This window comes from Panthera uncia, chromosome F1 (assembly GCF_023721935.1).
Source record: "Panthera uncia isolate 11264 chromosome F1, Puncia_PCG_1.0, whole genome shotgun sequence".
Taxonomy (NCBI): domain Eukaryota; kingdom Metazoa; phylum Chordata; class Mammalia; order Carnivora; family Felidae; genus Panthera; species Panthera uncia.
The window spans coordinates 66,533,891-66,549,680 of NC_064813.1; the positions used below are offsets into that span (position 1 = coordinate 66,533,891).

General features: G+C 65.0%; 2 protein-coding genes across 5 annotated transcripts in view; one reads left to right on the forward strand and one right to left on the reverse strand.

Annotated features, from left to right (window-relative positions):
• Positions 1–4,932, forward strand: part of DCST2 (DC-STAMP domain containing 2) — a 10,408-nt gene extending 5,476 nt beyond the window's left edge. The window contains exons 11-15 of the mRNA XM_049634880.1: positions 845–975; positions 1,304–1,431; positions 1,810–1,903; positions 2,008–2,148; positions 4,718–4,932. Coding sequence (XP_049490837.1) covers positions 845–975; positions 1,304–1,431; positions 1,810–1,903; positions 2,008–2,148; positions 4,718–4,916 — 693 coding nt within the window. The 3' untranslated portion in view covers positions 4,917–4,932. The remainder of the gene's footprint in view (positions 1–844; positions 976–1,303; positions 1,432–1,809; positions 1,904–2,007; positions 2,149–4,717) is intronic.
• Positions 4,933–5,156: 224 nt separating this feature from the next.
• ZBTB7B (zinc finger and BTB domain containing 7B) overlaps positions 5,157–15,790 on the reverse strand; it is a 14,898-nt gene continuing 4,264 nt past the window's right edge. For 2 of the 4 annotated variants that reach the window (XM_049634886.1, XM_049634888.1), the window contains exons 3-4: positions 7,491–8,653; positions 5,157–7,142 (exon numbers count right to left, since the gene is read on the reverse strand). In XM_049634886.1, coding sequence (XP_049490843.1) covers positions 6,677–7,142; positions 7,491–8,647 — 1,623 coding nt within the window. In that variant the 5' untranslated portion in view covers positions 8,648–8,653 and the 3' untranslated portion in view covers positions 5,157–6,676. Of the gene's footprint in view, positions 7,143–7,490; positions 8,654–14,019; positions 14,091–14,753; positions 15,137–15,790 lie in introns of those variants that run through there. The other 2 variants (XM_049634885.1, XM_049634887.1) reach the window with 2 other exon arrangements.

The following is a 15,790-nucleotide window of genomic DNA, read 5'->3' on the forward strand; positions in this document are numbered from 1 at the left end:
TTCACGTTTGTTTAGTCATTTATACACGACCCAAACAAAAATAACTCAAGTCGATAAATGTATTAAACCAAAAAATAAATAAATAAATAAAAATTAAAACCATTGGGGCACCTGGGTGGCTCAGTCGGTTAAGTGTCAGACTCTTGGTTTCAGCTCAGGTCGTGATTTCGTGGTTTGTGGATTTGAGCCCCACTTCGGGCTCTGTGCTGACAGCTCGGAGCCTGCTTGGGATTCTCTCTCCCCCTCTCTCTGCCCCTCCCCAGACTGCGCTCTGTCTCTCTCAAAATAAATAAATAAAAACTTTAAAAAATTTTTAAAAAATAAAAAAAATCTCCTTAAAAAACATTTAAAAATTAAAACAAAGAAAATCTTTTTAAAATTTTTTTAAATTTTCTTTAATTTTTTTAATTAATTTTTTTATTTTTGAGAGAGACAGAGACAGAATGAGAGTGCGTTAGGGGCAGAGAGAGAGGGAGACACGGAATCCGAAGCCGGCTCCAGGCTCCGAGCGGTCAGCACAGAGCCCGACACTGGGCTCGAACCCACGAGCTGTGAGATCATGACCGGAGCTGAAGTCAGTCGCCCAACTGACTGAGCCACCCAGGCGGCCCCCCAAAAAGAAAATGTTTAAAAAAAGAGAGAGAATGTTTTATTAGGGAATGACTGAATTTATCAGTGGTATGAAAACCCAGAGGAGAGAGTAGGAAACTGCTCCCGGGATGTGCAGAGGCTCCCAAAGGAAGAGGCCAAACCTAGAGGGATAGGAGCTGGACAGCGGGCAGACGGCATTCCCGGCACATGAAACAGGCTCAGGGAGCTCCCACCCCGGTCTCCCCTCCACCAGGAGAGGATCTCCTACCTGTACAACGTACTTCTGAGCCGCCGAACCAGTCTGTCGGCTGCCTTGCACCGAGCAGTGAGGCGGCGGGCGGCCGACCTGGGCCACACGAGTGTCCTGCGGATGCTGGCCAGGCGGTGAGCCCACTGTCCTTCCTTCCAGGGGCGGGGCAAGAGGGGACAGAAAAAGAGCCAGAGCTCAGAACGGATCACAGTCTTTCCCGGGCGTCCAGAGGTTTGGTTGAAGAGGGTGCCCGATCCGCGCCATCCGTGCAGAGACGAGAATTCGGGCTGAGAATTCTGGGCGGGGGGAGGGGGGTGGCCTGAAGGGAGGAGGAGGGCGGGACACAGAGGCCGTGGCTACGGTCAGAAGGATGGAGGTCAGGCTGCGGGCAGGCCTACCCTCGTAGGAGGGAGGCTGTGCGTGTGGGGCCACCCGCTCAGTGTCTGGGACCCCCCCCCCCAGATGCTCCTGTCTGGCTCCGGTGGTCGCCCACTTCTGGCAGGAGCAGGGTTACTGCCTGGGCTGTGGGCAGGGCTACGACCAGGAGGACACGGAGACCTTTGTGTCCTGCGCTACCCCGGGCTGCCCAGGTAAGAGTCCTGGGGTGCAAGCGTCTCCCTGCTGGGGCTCACCACGGCCGTGGGACGGCCGTGGGACGAGCGACAATCCCCTGTGGTCCTTCCCTCGTGGACCCTTCCTGGAACTGCCCTCTCGAGCCGCCCCCCCGTCATTACCACGCGTGTTCTCGTGGACGGAAAACCACGGGGAGCCCGCTGTCTCTCCTGCCTCGACTCTCCTGGTGGTAACGGAATTTATGGAATTTATGCCAGAGTGGCACTGTAGCCATTTCCCCCCCACACACACGGGCACCATGCCAAGGACCGTCCCCCTCCCCCCAGGCTGGAGGCTGGGGGCTCGGGGAGGGGGAGGGGCTCCCACTCACCTCCTTCCCTCCCCCCCTTTCCCAGGTCTCTTCTGCTCCACCTGCTTTCGTCTCCTGGACAACGCCTGCTCCGTGTGTGCATCTCCCCTGTCCCACCAGGGGGACCTGGACCCCGAGCTGTGAGTCTCCAGCGAGACGGGGCGGCCGGAGTCTGTGGGGGCGGGGGGGGGGGGCACCACCCTCCCCCGGAACCTCTGTGGGCCGTGACGGGAGGCTTCTCCAGGGACTCCAGTGACGAGGAGGGCCCCCGGCGATGGCTGGCCGCAGCCCGGAGACAGGACCCCGAGCAGGAGTCGTTACTGAGGCAACAGCTGCAGGAAGCGCTGGGCAGGACCCTCCCTTCGGGGTCCAGCCCTGAGGTCAGGTGAGGGGCCAGCCGGGGGCACGGGGCCTGGGAGGCCTGGGCCTGTCCTGTCACATCTGCAAGGGCTTCTCCGGTGCCGGCCCTCTGCTGGAGCTGGAGGCAGAGGTGAGGGGAGAGGGCAGGGAGGGAAGGAGGTTTGCCCCGTGCCCGTTCTGTGGCAGCGGCGTGCCCTGGAGGAGTCCGCCAAACTGGGGGAGGGCAGCCCCGAGGGGCCCCAGCTCAGGAGGGGCTCAGGGCAGGGCAGACAGCGGACAGCAGGACGGCAGGACGGCTTTGGGATGGGGTCGTATTAATGAAGGCTGCAGGGGAGAGGTGAAAAAGAGGTCGGCTGGGGCCCCCTGGGGGTCTGCTAGGCTGACTGGTGGGGAGGATAGCATTCCAGGGGAGGCCGGGGTGAGCTGTTTCGGGGAGGGAGGCAGGGCCGGAGCGGGGCTGTGTGTGTCTGTCGGGTGAAGTCAGAGGCCGCGGCGGGGAGATGAGCTGGGAAGTCAAGGGTGGAGAGCTGGCTGAGCGCCTTCCTCACCATCTGAAGGTCCCTCGGTCGGATAGGGACACGTTCATAGTTGTCCTTTAAGACAATAAGCTAAGAAGGCAGGGAGAAGTTGGTGTGGCCTCAGGACGGAGGTGCTGAGGGTGGCAGGGGTTTGTGCTCGGGGCCGGTGGTGCTGGCGGTCGAACGGGTCGTGGGGGAGGAAGAATGGCTCGGTTTGAGAACTTTGGGGTATCTGGAGGGAGGCCAGCTGGAGACGCCCAGGGGCCAGCGAGAAAAGGCCTGGGCTGTGGGCCTGTGGCGCCAGGGTTGACTTTCCGGCTGCGGCAGAGGCGGGTGAGGGCGGGGCAGGGGCTCAGGGGCTCAGACACAAACCAAGCAGGGGAGAGGCTGGAGGACACAGAGGGCCAAGCACAATAATTGCATGAGATGGGTGAGGAGGAGGAGGCCGAAGCCTGGCCAGTGGATCTGGTGGCCGACAGGTCACCGCCGTGGCCGCTTGTGGGAACATTTTCTGTGGTCCCGGGAAAGCCAGACCATAATGAGCTGAAGGGTGATAGGTAGACAAGACTCTGAAACACAGAGTACGTGGCTCTGTATCACAACTGCGAGAAGCTTGATCATTTTAAATATAACTGCTCTAGTTAAACAAGGGAAGCCGGATGCCGAAGAGGGGGGCAGTCCTCACACAGCAGGGGTAGGGCTTGCCGGGCCAACGCTGAAGATTTTCTTTCCCCGAGGATGGGGGGGCTGGGCCTTTAGGAGGAGAAAGAGGGGGCACCGGAGAAGTGGGGTGTAGGCCAGGTGGATCGGGCGGCCTCGGTCAGGGCGGCGGCGCACCTGTGGCAGGAGGGGGACGGGCGTGTTCCTCTGAGCAGGGCTGGCTGGTGGGAAGGGGGGGGGCGGTCAGATGTAAGGGAGCCCTGCTGAGACAGCATGTAAGGGGCTGGGAGCAGAATAAAGGTTCCAAGGAGCGGGTACCAGAGGTCAAAACACCTGCCTTGGGAGTGTGCAGAGGCTGGCTGGGAGGGTAAGGGATTTCCAGGTGGCGTAAAAGGCCCAGATGATGCTGAAAATCACAGCCTATAACGACGGACTCCAGTATGTTTGGTTATGTGGTTTTCTCTGGGAAAAGTGGTCCCACGGACAGGATTTGAACAGGGTTGAAGGCTTTTTCTGGGTGGGGAAGAGGACAAGACGAGGAGAGAGCTGGGGTGTCTTCAGTAAGAGTGCTACTACCGGCCTTGGGGCAGAGAAGGGGCTGATGCCAGGGGGACGTCCGGGGTCTATGTGTCCGTCAGGTGTTAAGGAGCAGGGTTAGTGGCCGGGAGGGACACAGAGAATGGGTCATGGCCAGGGAGGAATTCTGGGATGAATCCAGAGGGCAGCCAAAGTTCGGGGGTGTCCCAGTGGAGGCAGAGGCAAAGGTCTTTATGGCCGTGGAGGTCAGAGGTCAAGGACTGAAATGCCAGAGAGGTGGGTGAGTCCCCAGCGAGGAGGCTGGGGGCCACACAAGCAGCTAGAAGCTGGTACAGGCAGCCTGGGTGGGGTGGGGCGGGTGACTGGGGAGACAGTGGCAGCCCCTGTCGGTGGCGGCGGGGGGGGGGAAGGGGGGGGAGAGCAGGTGCCACCAGAGGCCGGGGTGCAGCGGCCGGGTGCCAGCAGGGTTTGGGAAAGACAGGCAGTCTCCTCCACCCGGGAGGGCTGCGTAAGGAAAGGGTGCGGTGGGCACAGGCTGGCACAAATGGGGCAGGGGGAGCAGTGATGAGCTGGGGGTGGGGGGAGTGAAGCTTTGGTTTCAGAGGCTCCCGAGGGGCTCACTGCAGTTAAGAGCTGGGTCGTGGGAACGGGGAAGCCACGAGTGCGTGGGTACAGCGCCGAGGTCACTACCGGTTCTGCCCTAACTGGCCATGCGACCTTGGCAAGGGACTGCCCACTGGCCCGTGAGCGCCAGCCTAAAACGGGGACCTGCCTGCCAGCGTCTGAGGAGCAGCAGGAGTAAATACTGAACCACAGGGCGGGGACGCACCTGTGGAAACAGCACTGGTGACCAAGCTGCTCCCCCGCTCTCCTCGCTAGTGACCTGGACGAGGAGAAGGGGCCCCCGCAGAGGACTCAGAGGACCGAGGACACAGATGCAGGGGCCCCACCTGAGAGGATTCCCACACCCCCTGGGCCCGAGGGCGCCCAGAGAGGCCCTTGTCCGGCTTCAGAACCCCGGCCCCTCCGTCTCTCACCTCCCTCCCCTCCTGATGCCTCCTACCTAACTCCCAAATAAAGGACCCGAAGGCAGACACGAGTGTGAATCTTAAATTATTATTATTTCTTCCTGTCGCTTACACCCAAGGTGGGGGCAGGGGAAGAGGAGGGGAAGAGGAGAGGGGGGACTCGCCTCCCCCCCTAAGGCACTGAGTGGAGAAGCCGCAAGGGGGGAGGGGGGAGGTCACATTGTCCTCACTCTCTGGGGCTAGGCCCCAGGTCTCCCCAGCCCTGGGCTCCCCCATCACCTGAAATGCTAAGATGAGGCCCAGGGCCACCTGACCTCCCCCAACCCCAATATATTACATCATCACTTTTTAAATAGATACAGGGACTGGTCCCGCTACCCCCTCCCTGTGACACCCCCTCACTATTGGGGGTACCTGGGCAGCTGTGCAAATGGGCATGAGGGTGCATGGGAGGAAGGGAGAGCACCGGGCCCCTTAACCTGCCCCTTTTAAGGAGGGGGAGGGGCCGCCAGGCCAGGGAGGGGAAATAGTGCAAGGCAGAGCCCAGGCCGCAAGGGGGGGGGGGCGAGGGGGGGCAGCACCCAGCGAGGACGGGAGGGGGGGCAGTTGCCCCCACCCCCAGCAGAATTGGGTAGTTAAAAATCTGAAACTAGATTTCAACAAGACCAACAGAAGAGGCTATGTACAGAACCGGGGTGGATTCAATCCTAAGGGAAGAGCGAGGGGGCTGCCCTCCGAGACCCAGCAGGGCGGCCGGGCCGGCAGGGGTCTGGGAGCGGAACCCCTTCGGCGCTCTCCCGGCGGCGCGCCCGCGGGTCCCCGGAGCGGCCGCCAGGGGGCGCCCGCCCGCGCGCTCCGCAGGCCCGCAGCCCCTCACCCCGTGCCCGAGCCCGCGCCGCGCCAGCCCGGGGGCGGCGTGAGTCAGGGGCGGCCCGGCGGCGGCTCCGGCTCGCACCTGGGCGGGAGGAGGAGAGGAGGGCAGGAGCCACCCGGCCCGCCCTGCCCTCTGGCCCCGGGGAGGGAGCGGCGGGAACAAGACATTCCCTGCCCGGGGACGCGGGAGGGGAGGGCAGGGCCGGGGCGGAGAGCCGAGCGGAGCGGGCCCCTCCCGCTGCCCCCAGGGGCGGGCGAGCCACTCAGGCCACCCCGCCCCCTTCTCCTCCAGGACCCCGTGACTCAGCGCTCGGAGCCTGGCGGGGGGCGAGGGGGGGGGCGCGAGGATGGCTCCTTCCTGCGGGGCCCAGTCCCCCAGGCTTTCCAGCTTCTACCTCGCTTTCCCCCACCTACCCTTCCTTCGCCGCCCCCCTTTGCATAATTCACTGCCAGGAAAAGGGAACAGAAACCAGGAAGGAGGGGTCTCGGAAGGGAAGGGAGGGGCGGTCCTTCACCCCCTGACGCAGCCAAAACCCCTAGGGGCGTGGGGGCGGGGCAAGACTTTGGTCCCAAGCCCCCCACCCCCTGGAAACCCGCATAGCCGAAGAGGGACCCCACAAATCAGAAATACATTATTGCTTCTACTCCCCAGGAGCAGCTGGGGACAGGGACCCCACCTTTACAATAGAGCTGTAAATATAGACATACTATCCTGCGTCACTCCTTGGGAGATCACCCCAGTCTGGGGAGCCTCTACCCCAAAACCTTCTCAGCTTGGAACTGGGATGAGGGTTCTGGGGGGCGCGGGGGAAGGGGCAGATCTCTGAAGCCGGGGAGGCCCAGAGCCCCGACCCGGCTCTGTCCGTCCCGCCCACTCCCACTGCTTGGCAGCGGCGGCCCGGCCTCGCGCTGCGCCAGCCCGGCCGCTCGGCCCTCTCTAAGAGGACTCCATGGCACCTTCGGCCTGCGGCGTACTGGGTGCCCCCTCCTCCTCCTCGTCATCAGGGGGCCCCAGGGCGGCGACCGGAGGGCCAGTAGGGGCTGACTGCTCCCAGAATCGGGCCAGAGAGAGGCGGAAGGTGTCCAAGTGGCCGTTGGAGAGGTCGAGGCCCGCGGGGGACGGGGCGGCGGCGGAGGGCGGTGGGTAGTGGGGTGGCGCGTCGTCCTTCCGGCGCCGCCGGGTGCGCACCTCCAGGCAGTTCTGGCCCTTGAGGTGGCGCTGCAGGTGGTCCTCCTTGGCGAAGGCCTTGTGGCACAGGTGGCACTCGTAGGGCCGGTCCCCCGTGTGCAGGTGCATGTGGTTCTTGAGGTCGTAGCTGTGCAGGAAGCGGGCTGGGCAGTGCGGGCACGAGTAAGGCCGCTCTCCGGTGTGCTTCCGCATGTGAATCTTCAGCTTGTCGTTCCTGGCCGGGCGGGGTGCAAGGGAGCGGGTTCAGGACAGGACCCTGGCTGGCTCCTCCGGGCCAGGTCCCTGGGGTCTCGTCCCTCTGGTCCCTCTGCCGCGGGCTGCCTCTTACCGCCCGGGACGCCCTTGCTGACTGCTCCCAGCTTAGGCCGGCGCGGCCTCCCTGTCTCCAACACCAAACCTGTCCTGCCCCAGACCCACCTGCCTTGACCTTCCTTCTCCCGGCCTCCCGGTTTTGTGCGGGTCACTCCGGTCACCCCCACGCCTCCAGCCCTTCCAGGACCACCTGCTCCCCACCCGGGGTCTCCTAACCCCCCTCTCCGCACCCCTCCCCACGGGTGCTCACCGGGTGAAGCGGACGCCGCAGACTTCGCAGGCGAAGGGCTTCTCACCCGTGTGGGTCCTCATGTGGCGGGGCAGCTTGCCTGCCCCGTGGATGATCTTGTGGCAGACGGGGCACTCCTGGGGCATCTGGGAGCGGCGTTTGCGCACCAGCTTGTCCTGGCCGTCCAGGCCGGGCGCGAGGGCGTCCTGGTGCAGCGAACTCAGGTAGGCCATCAGGTCAGGATCGATGGCGTCCTCGTCTGAGCCCAGCTCCTCTGGGGACAGCGGGGGCCCACCCCCCTGCGCCAGCCCGTAGGCGGTGGAGTACACGGGCTCCTCCTCTTCTTCCTCACCCTCATAGGCCTCGTAGGTCAGGGGCCCCTCGGGGGGTGAAGCAGTCCCTGCTGGAGGGCTGTAGCTGTCCCCCGGCCCGCTGCCCGCACTGCCACCCACCCTGGCCCCCTCCTCCTCCTCGTAGGTCACGGGTTGGCTGGGCACCGCGGGCACCTCGGGCACTAAGTGGTTCGCCCGGGCCCCCTTGGTCTGCAGGAACGCTTTCCGGGGCTTGCGGCTGCGGCGGGCCACGGGCCGAGGGGGCGGCGGGGGCGGGGGCGGGCGGGGCGCCTGCGGGGGGCTGTCTTCGCCATCGGGAACTCCCGCCGCCGTGGCCGTGGCCGTGGCGAAGGCCTCCAGGTACTGGCGGGCCCGCTCACAGTCGTCCTCGTCGGGGCTGGGGGCTTCCAGGCCGCTGCCCTGCAGAATCTCCATGCAGGCAGCGATGACACACGGGATCTCCAGCAGCCGGGCGGCCTGGAGCACGGCGGGCATGTTGGCGCTGCTGGTCGTCAGCGTGGCCGTGTAGGCGAACTCGAGCAGGGCGCCCAGGGCCTCCGGCCCCACGAAGTCCAGCTCGCACACGCCGGCGCCCGCCCCCCCGGCGGCCGGCCCGCCGCCCCCGGCCCCCGAGACGGCGCCGCCACCGCCCTCGGTGAACAGCTTCTTGAAGTAGTGGCTGCAGGCGGCCAGCACGGCCCGGTGGGTGCGGTATTCGAGGCCCTGGGTCCGGATGGTGAGGTCGCAGAGGTGGCCCAGCTGGCGCTGTTCGTTGAGGCAGCTCAGGAGCTCGCTGCTGTGGTCTGGGAACGGGATCCCGATGAGGTCGTCCTCAGGGCTCCCCATCTTTTTCTGTAGGGTTGAGGAGAGGGAGAGGGTGAGAGCACTTGGCCCTGCGAGGGGGTCCGAGGAGGGAGCCGCGGGGTCGGCCCACGCTCGGCGCCGGATACTCTAAGTGTTTCTACCCATTCGGTCTTGCGCGAGCCCCGAGTCCCGACTAGCACCTTGTCTCCTCACAGACAGGGAACCCGACGCGCAGGCAGGTGAAGTGACTTTCCAAGGTACGTGCCGAACGGCGTTCAAAGCCAGGCCGTGGGCCCAAGTCCTGTTCCCAACTGCTGTGCACAGTCCTGCCTGCCTCTGGGTGCGCAGGAGCCCGGACTTGCCCACGGAACCTTCTCTAGAGGCCCGTCCGCTTCACCCGCCCCCCTCCCCATGCCTTTGGAGGAAGCACTGGGCTGGGGGACAGGACACATGGGGAGGCTCCATAAAGTGGCCAAAGGATTCGGGGCTCAATCATCTGGGGAGTGGGGTGACAGTCTGTGACGGAGCCTCCCCACAGCCAGAGAGGCCAAGGACGGAGCCGAGACTCACGCTGGACCCAGGCGTGCTCCCGCCCGGCCATGACGTTAAATCAAGTCGCCCCCACGAAGGGCCTGGCGCGCTCACCAGGAGGCCTCCTGCACCTTCACCTTCCTCCTCCCCTCCCCCACCCACTAAAAGTTCATCTCCTCTTTTAGATTCCACCCCCCACCCCAGGCCAAGAGGGAAATACAGCTCCCAGCACCCCTCCACATCCTCCCCTCCCCCAGGGGGCCAGGGAGCAGCCACCCTGTGCTGGGGTGTCGCTGGCTGGCTCGGGTGCTTCCTGCCCCGCACAGATAAGCATCGTCCCCGCCCCCTCCCCCACTGCCAATAGGCCAGGTTCCAGTCCCACCCCTCCCCACCTCGCTCCCGCCAGGCCACCACCTCTCCCTCCCCACCGGGTGGTGGTGCCGCTGCTGGCCGGTCAGGAGAGCCCCCCTCTCCAGAGGGCCATCCCCACCCCACCCCACTCCCGCCCCCGCGCTGCCCTCTCTGAGGCACAGAGATACGGCAGCCCCCCCAAGGGGGTGGAGGGCAGGGGGGTGGTAGAGTGGGTCTGGCCTGGAAGTGGGGTGTCTGCTGCCATCTTGCTCAGTGACTTTGGACAAGTCCCTTCTCTCTGTGCGTCAGCTTCCTCAGCTGTACAAGGAGTGGGTAGAAGGCCCAAGGACTCAGCCCTTTAGCCCTGACCTTTGGTGGGTCTGGAGCCACTGGAGACAGAGTCCGGGCCTGGAAAGAGCTGTGCTCCGGACACAGCCAGGCTTGACTCTGTGGCTGACTAGCTCGGTGGCTTTCAACACAACATCTATAGTCTCTGAGCCTCCTTCCTGGTCGACAATACAGGATAATTCCTCCGGGTTCCTAGGGCTGTGGTGGCGGCTGAGTGAGACTGTGTGCTGGCCTAGGGGCTGACACACACATTCTGGCCTTGGGAGGGAGAAGCAAGGCCTCACCCAGGGGCAGATTCCACTCTACAGATGGCCTCTGCTGGGAAACAGCTTGGGGACAGCTGGGTCTCTCTCCCTCAAGTCACCCCAAGGAGTCAGGTTACTACTAGCTACATGACCTTGGGTAAGTCACTTCCTTCCCCCACCCCAGGAGGCCCGTTTCCTCGTCCATAATATTGAAGTCCCCAGGGTGGGTCCCACCGACACTGGTCAGTGTCGTCTTCGCCACTGCCAACGGCCGCTCAGCCCTGGCCACTGGGGGGAAAAGTTTTTTTCAGGCAGTTGGGGGAGTCAGGGGCCACAGATTTCCTCTTTAGAGCACAAGACCCGCATTGTCTCCGCCCGCCTCCAGGCCGGTCACCTGCATAGAAGCCTTAAGTGAGCCTCACCCATGTGTCTGTCTGTCTGTCTGTCTGTCTGTCTCTCTCTCTCTCTCTCTCTCTCGTAAGTTGCAAGTTGCGCCCAGATGCCCTCAGCGAGGCCCTTGCTCCCACCCTGGGTCCCCACATCCCTTCTCTCCCTGGGGGCAGCCCCAGACCCCTTTGGTTCTCCTGTCTGCACTTTACAAACTGAACGAGGGGCAAACAGCCCCAGAACTTAGGAACAGACAAAAACCGGGTGGGCGCCCTCCTGAGCCCAAGCGGATCCTGTCCCTCCTGAGGGGGACGGGTGGGGCTATCCTCGATGTCCATTGGCCTGGAGCTGGGCACCCGCAGGCACGTGGCTCACCCCATCCCTCTCCCTCCTTCCCTCCCCACCCCACCCATTCCTGCCGCTTGCTAAGCCCGCCTCCTTTCTCCCACCCCAGGGCCGGTCTCCGAGGCAACCTGGTGTGGCAGGGCACTGATTGGCTGACCCTGCTGTCAGGTCACAGGCTCAGGCTGGTTCACCACGCAACTCACACAGGACTTGGGCAAGGGTGGGTGTTTAACCCCTTAGGCCCAACTCCAATGCCCTCGGCCACGCGGTGGCAACGAGGGAGGGGAGAGGCAGGGGACACGCGTGGGAAGGGGAGGTGTCGGTAAGGTTCTCCAGCTCCGGGAGACTCCCCCGGCCCTCACCCGGGGCTCTGGCACCAATGCCAACTTAGGTGTCGCCTGGAGCTACCCTGGTGCCAACCAGGCCACGTGGGCACTCCTAGCCCCGTCATCGGGGGGCGGGGGTGGGGCAGCGGTGCCGGGATGCCCACCCCACCTCGGGCACCCTTCCCGCATCTGCATCCCAAAGGGCCCGGCCCCCTGACGCCCCGTGAGGGCGGCCCATCCCCACCCAGCCCGGCATGCCCCCTCTTGCTGAGGCCTTGTGGGCATGGGTGTGTGTGGAGGTTGGGGGGGGGCGGCTGTGCCAGGGAACCAGGCGAGGTCTGTTTGGTCTGTTTGCCTGGTAGGGGGAAGAACCGGGGGCCCCGCCCCATCACTCCCCCTTTCCCGCCACCCCCCCAGGCTCCCCTCACTGTCAGGCCTGCTAGACCGGCCAAGCAGGTGGGCAGCTCTCTTGAAACTGGGCCCTGAGTCAAGCCTGCCCCATCTTTGGTGGGGGGGAAGACTTTGGGGTGAGAAAGGTAGAAGGGGGCAAAGGTAGGAGCCCCATCAGGTACCTCTCCGCACCCAGGGGCACCCGCCAGCCTGTGTGTCCACCACCAAGAATCAAAAGATAGAGAGCAGTGGCCCTGCTAGGAAGGGAGGAGGCTGTAACTCCTTCCGGGTGCTGACCTCAGACGGTGTCCAGTGCGGTGCTGGGGGTGCCAGGGCCACCCCTGCCGGCTGGGGCCAGGCGAGGAGAGGGGATACGGCCCCATCGGCGGCCGATGAGTAAAGCTGGCCCCCCTTCCCCACAGCCTGCGGATTAGGGGAGTGAGGCTTAGTGTGGGGGGCAGCAGGCGGAACCGGGATTAGCGGCAGAGAAAATAGATATGGGGCCGAGACGCGGGCGCACAGAACCCCCCCCCACCCAAAGACTTCTCCAGGTGCAGCAGCTTGGGGTGAGGGAGGCTGAGACCTGGCCGGGACATCCCCCGGCCAGAGTGATGGAGGCCTGAGGCGCTTCTCAGTGCCCCCCCTCCTGTCTTGGCTGGCCGCCCCTCCCTCTTACTTCTCTCTCTTTTCTGCCCCCCCCCCCGCCCCCACCCCAACTCCAGCCTCAGGTTCTCTTCCTGTTTTTTTGGAGCTAAGTTTTGCACGCAGACAGGGCTTTGGCCTGTGGCTGGACCAGGGGGGTGGGGAAGTAGGACAACGGGGCCAAAGTCCTCAGGGACCCAGGAGTCCCGGCTCCCCAGCCTCTCCTACACTTCCCGGGGCTGCTGGAACCCAGGGGCTGTGGCCATCTGGACCGCCCAGCTGGGAAGGCAGGGTAAGGGGCCAGGGAGTCCCCTGAGGGGCCGGTAAGGGCTCGGAAGGCAAGGCCCCCTGCCCCCAGGGGTGCCCTGGGCGAGTACGGAGTCCCACCCCAGCCCCTCCGAGCCAGTGCGTGCCCTGCCCATCCCCCACACGCCGCTTCCCCCCTCCTAACCTCACCACCCCCAGCACTCACACTTCCTGGGGGCCAGGCGGGGAAGGGAGACCGCAAGCCACGAAGGGGGAAGGAGGCCAGGGGAGCTGGCTGCTTCCCGGTGCTGTGGGGGTTAAGCCTCTCCTCCCTCAAAATGCCCAATTCCCTGTGCTGTGACTCCTGGAAGGAAGGAGGCCTCCGCGCTCCCCTCCACCTTCACTTCCCTGACATCAGGGCACAGCCCTCGCCTGCCCCGCAGGGCACAGGCCAACCTGGGGGGTGTGAGGGGCGCAAGATGGCAGAGATGTGGCCTTCCTCCTTTGCCTCTGGGGACCCCTGCTCCTCAGCCACCCTGTGCTCCTGGACCCCCTCCTTGGCCTCTTCTTCCTGTCCCCTTGCTCACTGGCCTGCCTGTCCCCTGACCAAGACGGACACGCATCCTTGCCGGCCCCCTGCCTCCACTCTAGGCATCCGTGTCCCTCAGGCCCCAGGAGCCACCCCAGCCTCTCCTGTCTCTGCTGCTTTGTCCCTCAGGTGTGGGCCCAGCCTGTCCCGCTGCCTCCACTCCCCTCTGCTCCGGGCAGCACCCCTTCCCCTCTCCCCAGGCTGGCGGGCAGAGAGGGGCCACAGCATTCCATCAGGCAGCCAGGCCTGCCTTCCAAGGCCTGGTCTTGCCATGGGATGGCCACATCCAGGGCACCCAGGCCCCGCTTCTGGAAGAAGCACAGGATCGAAATTTGGGGGCCAGCTGGAGAGGATGGGTGGTGGGGTGGGGGTGCGGAGAGAGCGGATGTGGGGTGGGGCGGAGGGGGGGACAACCCGGGCCTCTGCCCGTCAGAGTTTCCAGCCCTGGAGCTGCTGGGCTTTCCCCGGAGTGCCCACCCTGGGCCAGGCAACCTCGTACCTGGACAGACCCTGGCCATCAGGGTTCCCAGCAGGAGCTGCCCGGGCAGCACCGGCTCCCCTTAGGGCCCGAGGAGACGGCACAAGGTGCCAGGGTCTGCCCTGTGCCCACCCCCTCCCCCCAGCCTAGCGTCTCAGGCTGGGTAACCGAGCCGGCTGGTAACCCCACACCCGCCAAGCCGCGGGCAGAAACCTGAGCCCCCCAGCCCCAGAGGACACCCCAGCCCGATCCCCGGAGCCCGGCTCTCTGCCAGCCTGTCCAACCTCCTGTCCTGGCCCAGCGATCCCTCGGCTCCCGTAGGCCCCTTCTGCTCCCCTGTCCTCCTGGGTCCCCTAAATGCTGAAGCTTCCCCACACACCAGCTCTTCAGACCCTCAGCTCCCCACACCTTCCCAGGGAAGTTTGGACACCCTCTTCCTAGCCTGTTTTTCAGTCCCTCTCTGACCCTTGGCCAATTCTAGGCCTCCAAGCCTCCCCTGGGGCCTGATCTCCCAAGCCAGAGAAGGGCCTACTCACCTGAACGCTGAGGGGCCTCTCCGGCAACTCCTCTTGGCCCCTGGGGGGAGCAGGTTGGGAGGGGTGGGGGAGGGCCGGGCTGGGGGGGGGGGGGAGGTGGGGTGGCTGTTCCCCGCTCCAGCTCCCTCCTTCAAAGGGGCCGCCCACGACCTGGCCCAGCCCCTCCCCCCTACAGCCTTAACCCTCTGGGTGCTGCCCCCCCCTCCCCCCCAGCTTGGAGGGAGGGGTTACCGGAGGGCTGGCAGCGTGGGAGAGGGCCTAAAGTCTCTGCCTGTGGTGCCCGAAGCCCCAGCTGTACCCACCCCCGCTCGTCCTCGCTCAGTCCCGAAAGGGGAAAAAGGTGAGCGTAGGCAAGGTAGGAGCCGGGACAGTCCAGGAGGACAGAGGTGAGGAGGAGCCACGGGAGAGGCTGCTGGAGGTGGGACCAGGAGAAGGAAGAAGGGAGGGGAGGGGACAGGAGGCGGCAGTGGCCGGGAGAGGGAGGAGGGGAACCCTGGACAGCCAGTGCCAGGGCTGACAGGTGCCCAGGTCCCAGCCCCTCAGGGCACGCGGTCCCAGAGGGGACCACGGGGAGGCCCTCCGGACTCCAGTGGTCCCCTCGGACCCCTGGGAGCTGGCCGAATTCTCCCCCCACCCCCCCACTGCCCCTCCGCCTGCATGGGCCGGGGCCCTCAGGGGCTGGGCAAGGCGGCACCCCGCCCTCCCTGCGCCTCACCCCAAACCCACTCACATACCACAGCTCCTTGCCCGGGCGCCAGCCCCTGCCAACCAGGCCAGGGGGCAGCACTCATGCCAGCCCCCAATGGCCAGGGGGACCAGGGGGACGGGGCTGGCCTGAGGGGGCGGACAGATGGGGGGGAGCTGAGGGCACCGAAAGAGGAAGGAGCCAGGAGGGGGCATCTGCTGGGAAGCGCCTAGCCCCACCCCTTGCGCAAGCTGCCACCCTGGCCGGTTGGGTGGGACCCGCCTGGGCCTGAGGGGCAACTCAGGAGGGCTGTGAGCCCAGAGATGGGTGGGCCACAAAGTTCCCCTCCAACTCCTAGGGTCTCTTATTCCTGGAACAAGGGGTACCTTAATGTTCCCTAGATGCGAGGCGATCCAGGCCCTCCCGGGGCGGGGAGGACCACAGAAATGCCCCCTAAAACACCCCTCCCCTTTCCCCCCAACAGCTGCTGGCTCAGTGCCGCTGGCCTGCTGCCCCTCACCAGCTCCCGGCCCGGCTGGCACCTACCCACCAGGATGCTGGCAGTCCTGCCCTCCTCTCCCTCCTACCCCCCTGCTCCCGGTGCCCCGTGCCAACTGTGGGCCTGGGGTGGGGGAGGGTCACCCCCGTGCCTTGGTGCCAGTCAGGCGGGTCCGGGCCCCTAGGTGCTACAGATAAGGCCCAAGACCCTGTTCTCGAGCCATCTCCTCAAGAGGCAGTGCACAAGTCAGGGCCTACACGAGAGCCCAGGAGACTGTGGACAGCCTAGTGAACACTCATTGAGAGCTCCATTCCCCAAAGTGGGTGCCGGCCTCCCAGCATTCCCTCTGCTTGAACATTTGCTTGGGCACCAAAGTCCCCACAATTCCTGAGAGCCTTGGTGCCCGCAGCCTGCAAGAGAGTGGGGTGGGGCTGCTCTCTGCCCTTTGATCCCCATAAAGGCAGGGAACCAGCCTAGAGGGCAGGGGGCAGGGAAGGGGCCCCTCCATTTTACCCCTGCCAGGGGCAGCAGGGCAGGGTGGGGGCACCTCTTGGGTGGGGCCTATGGTAAGAACGGTAGCCTGTCCC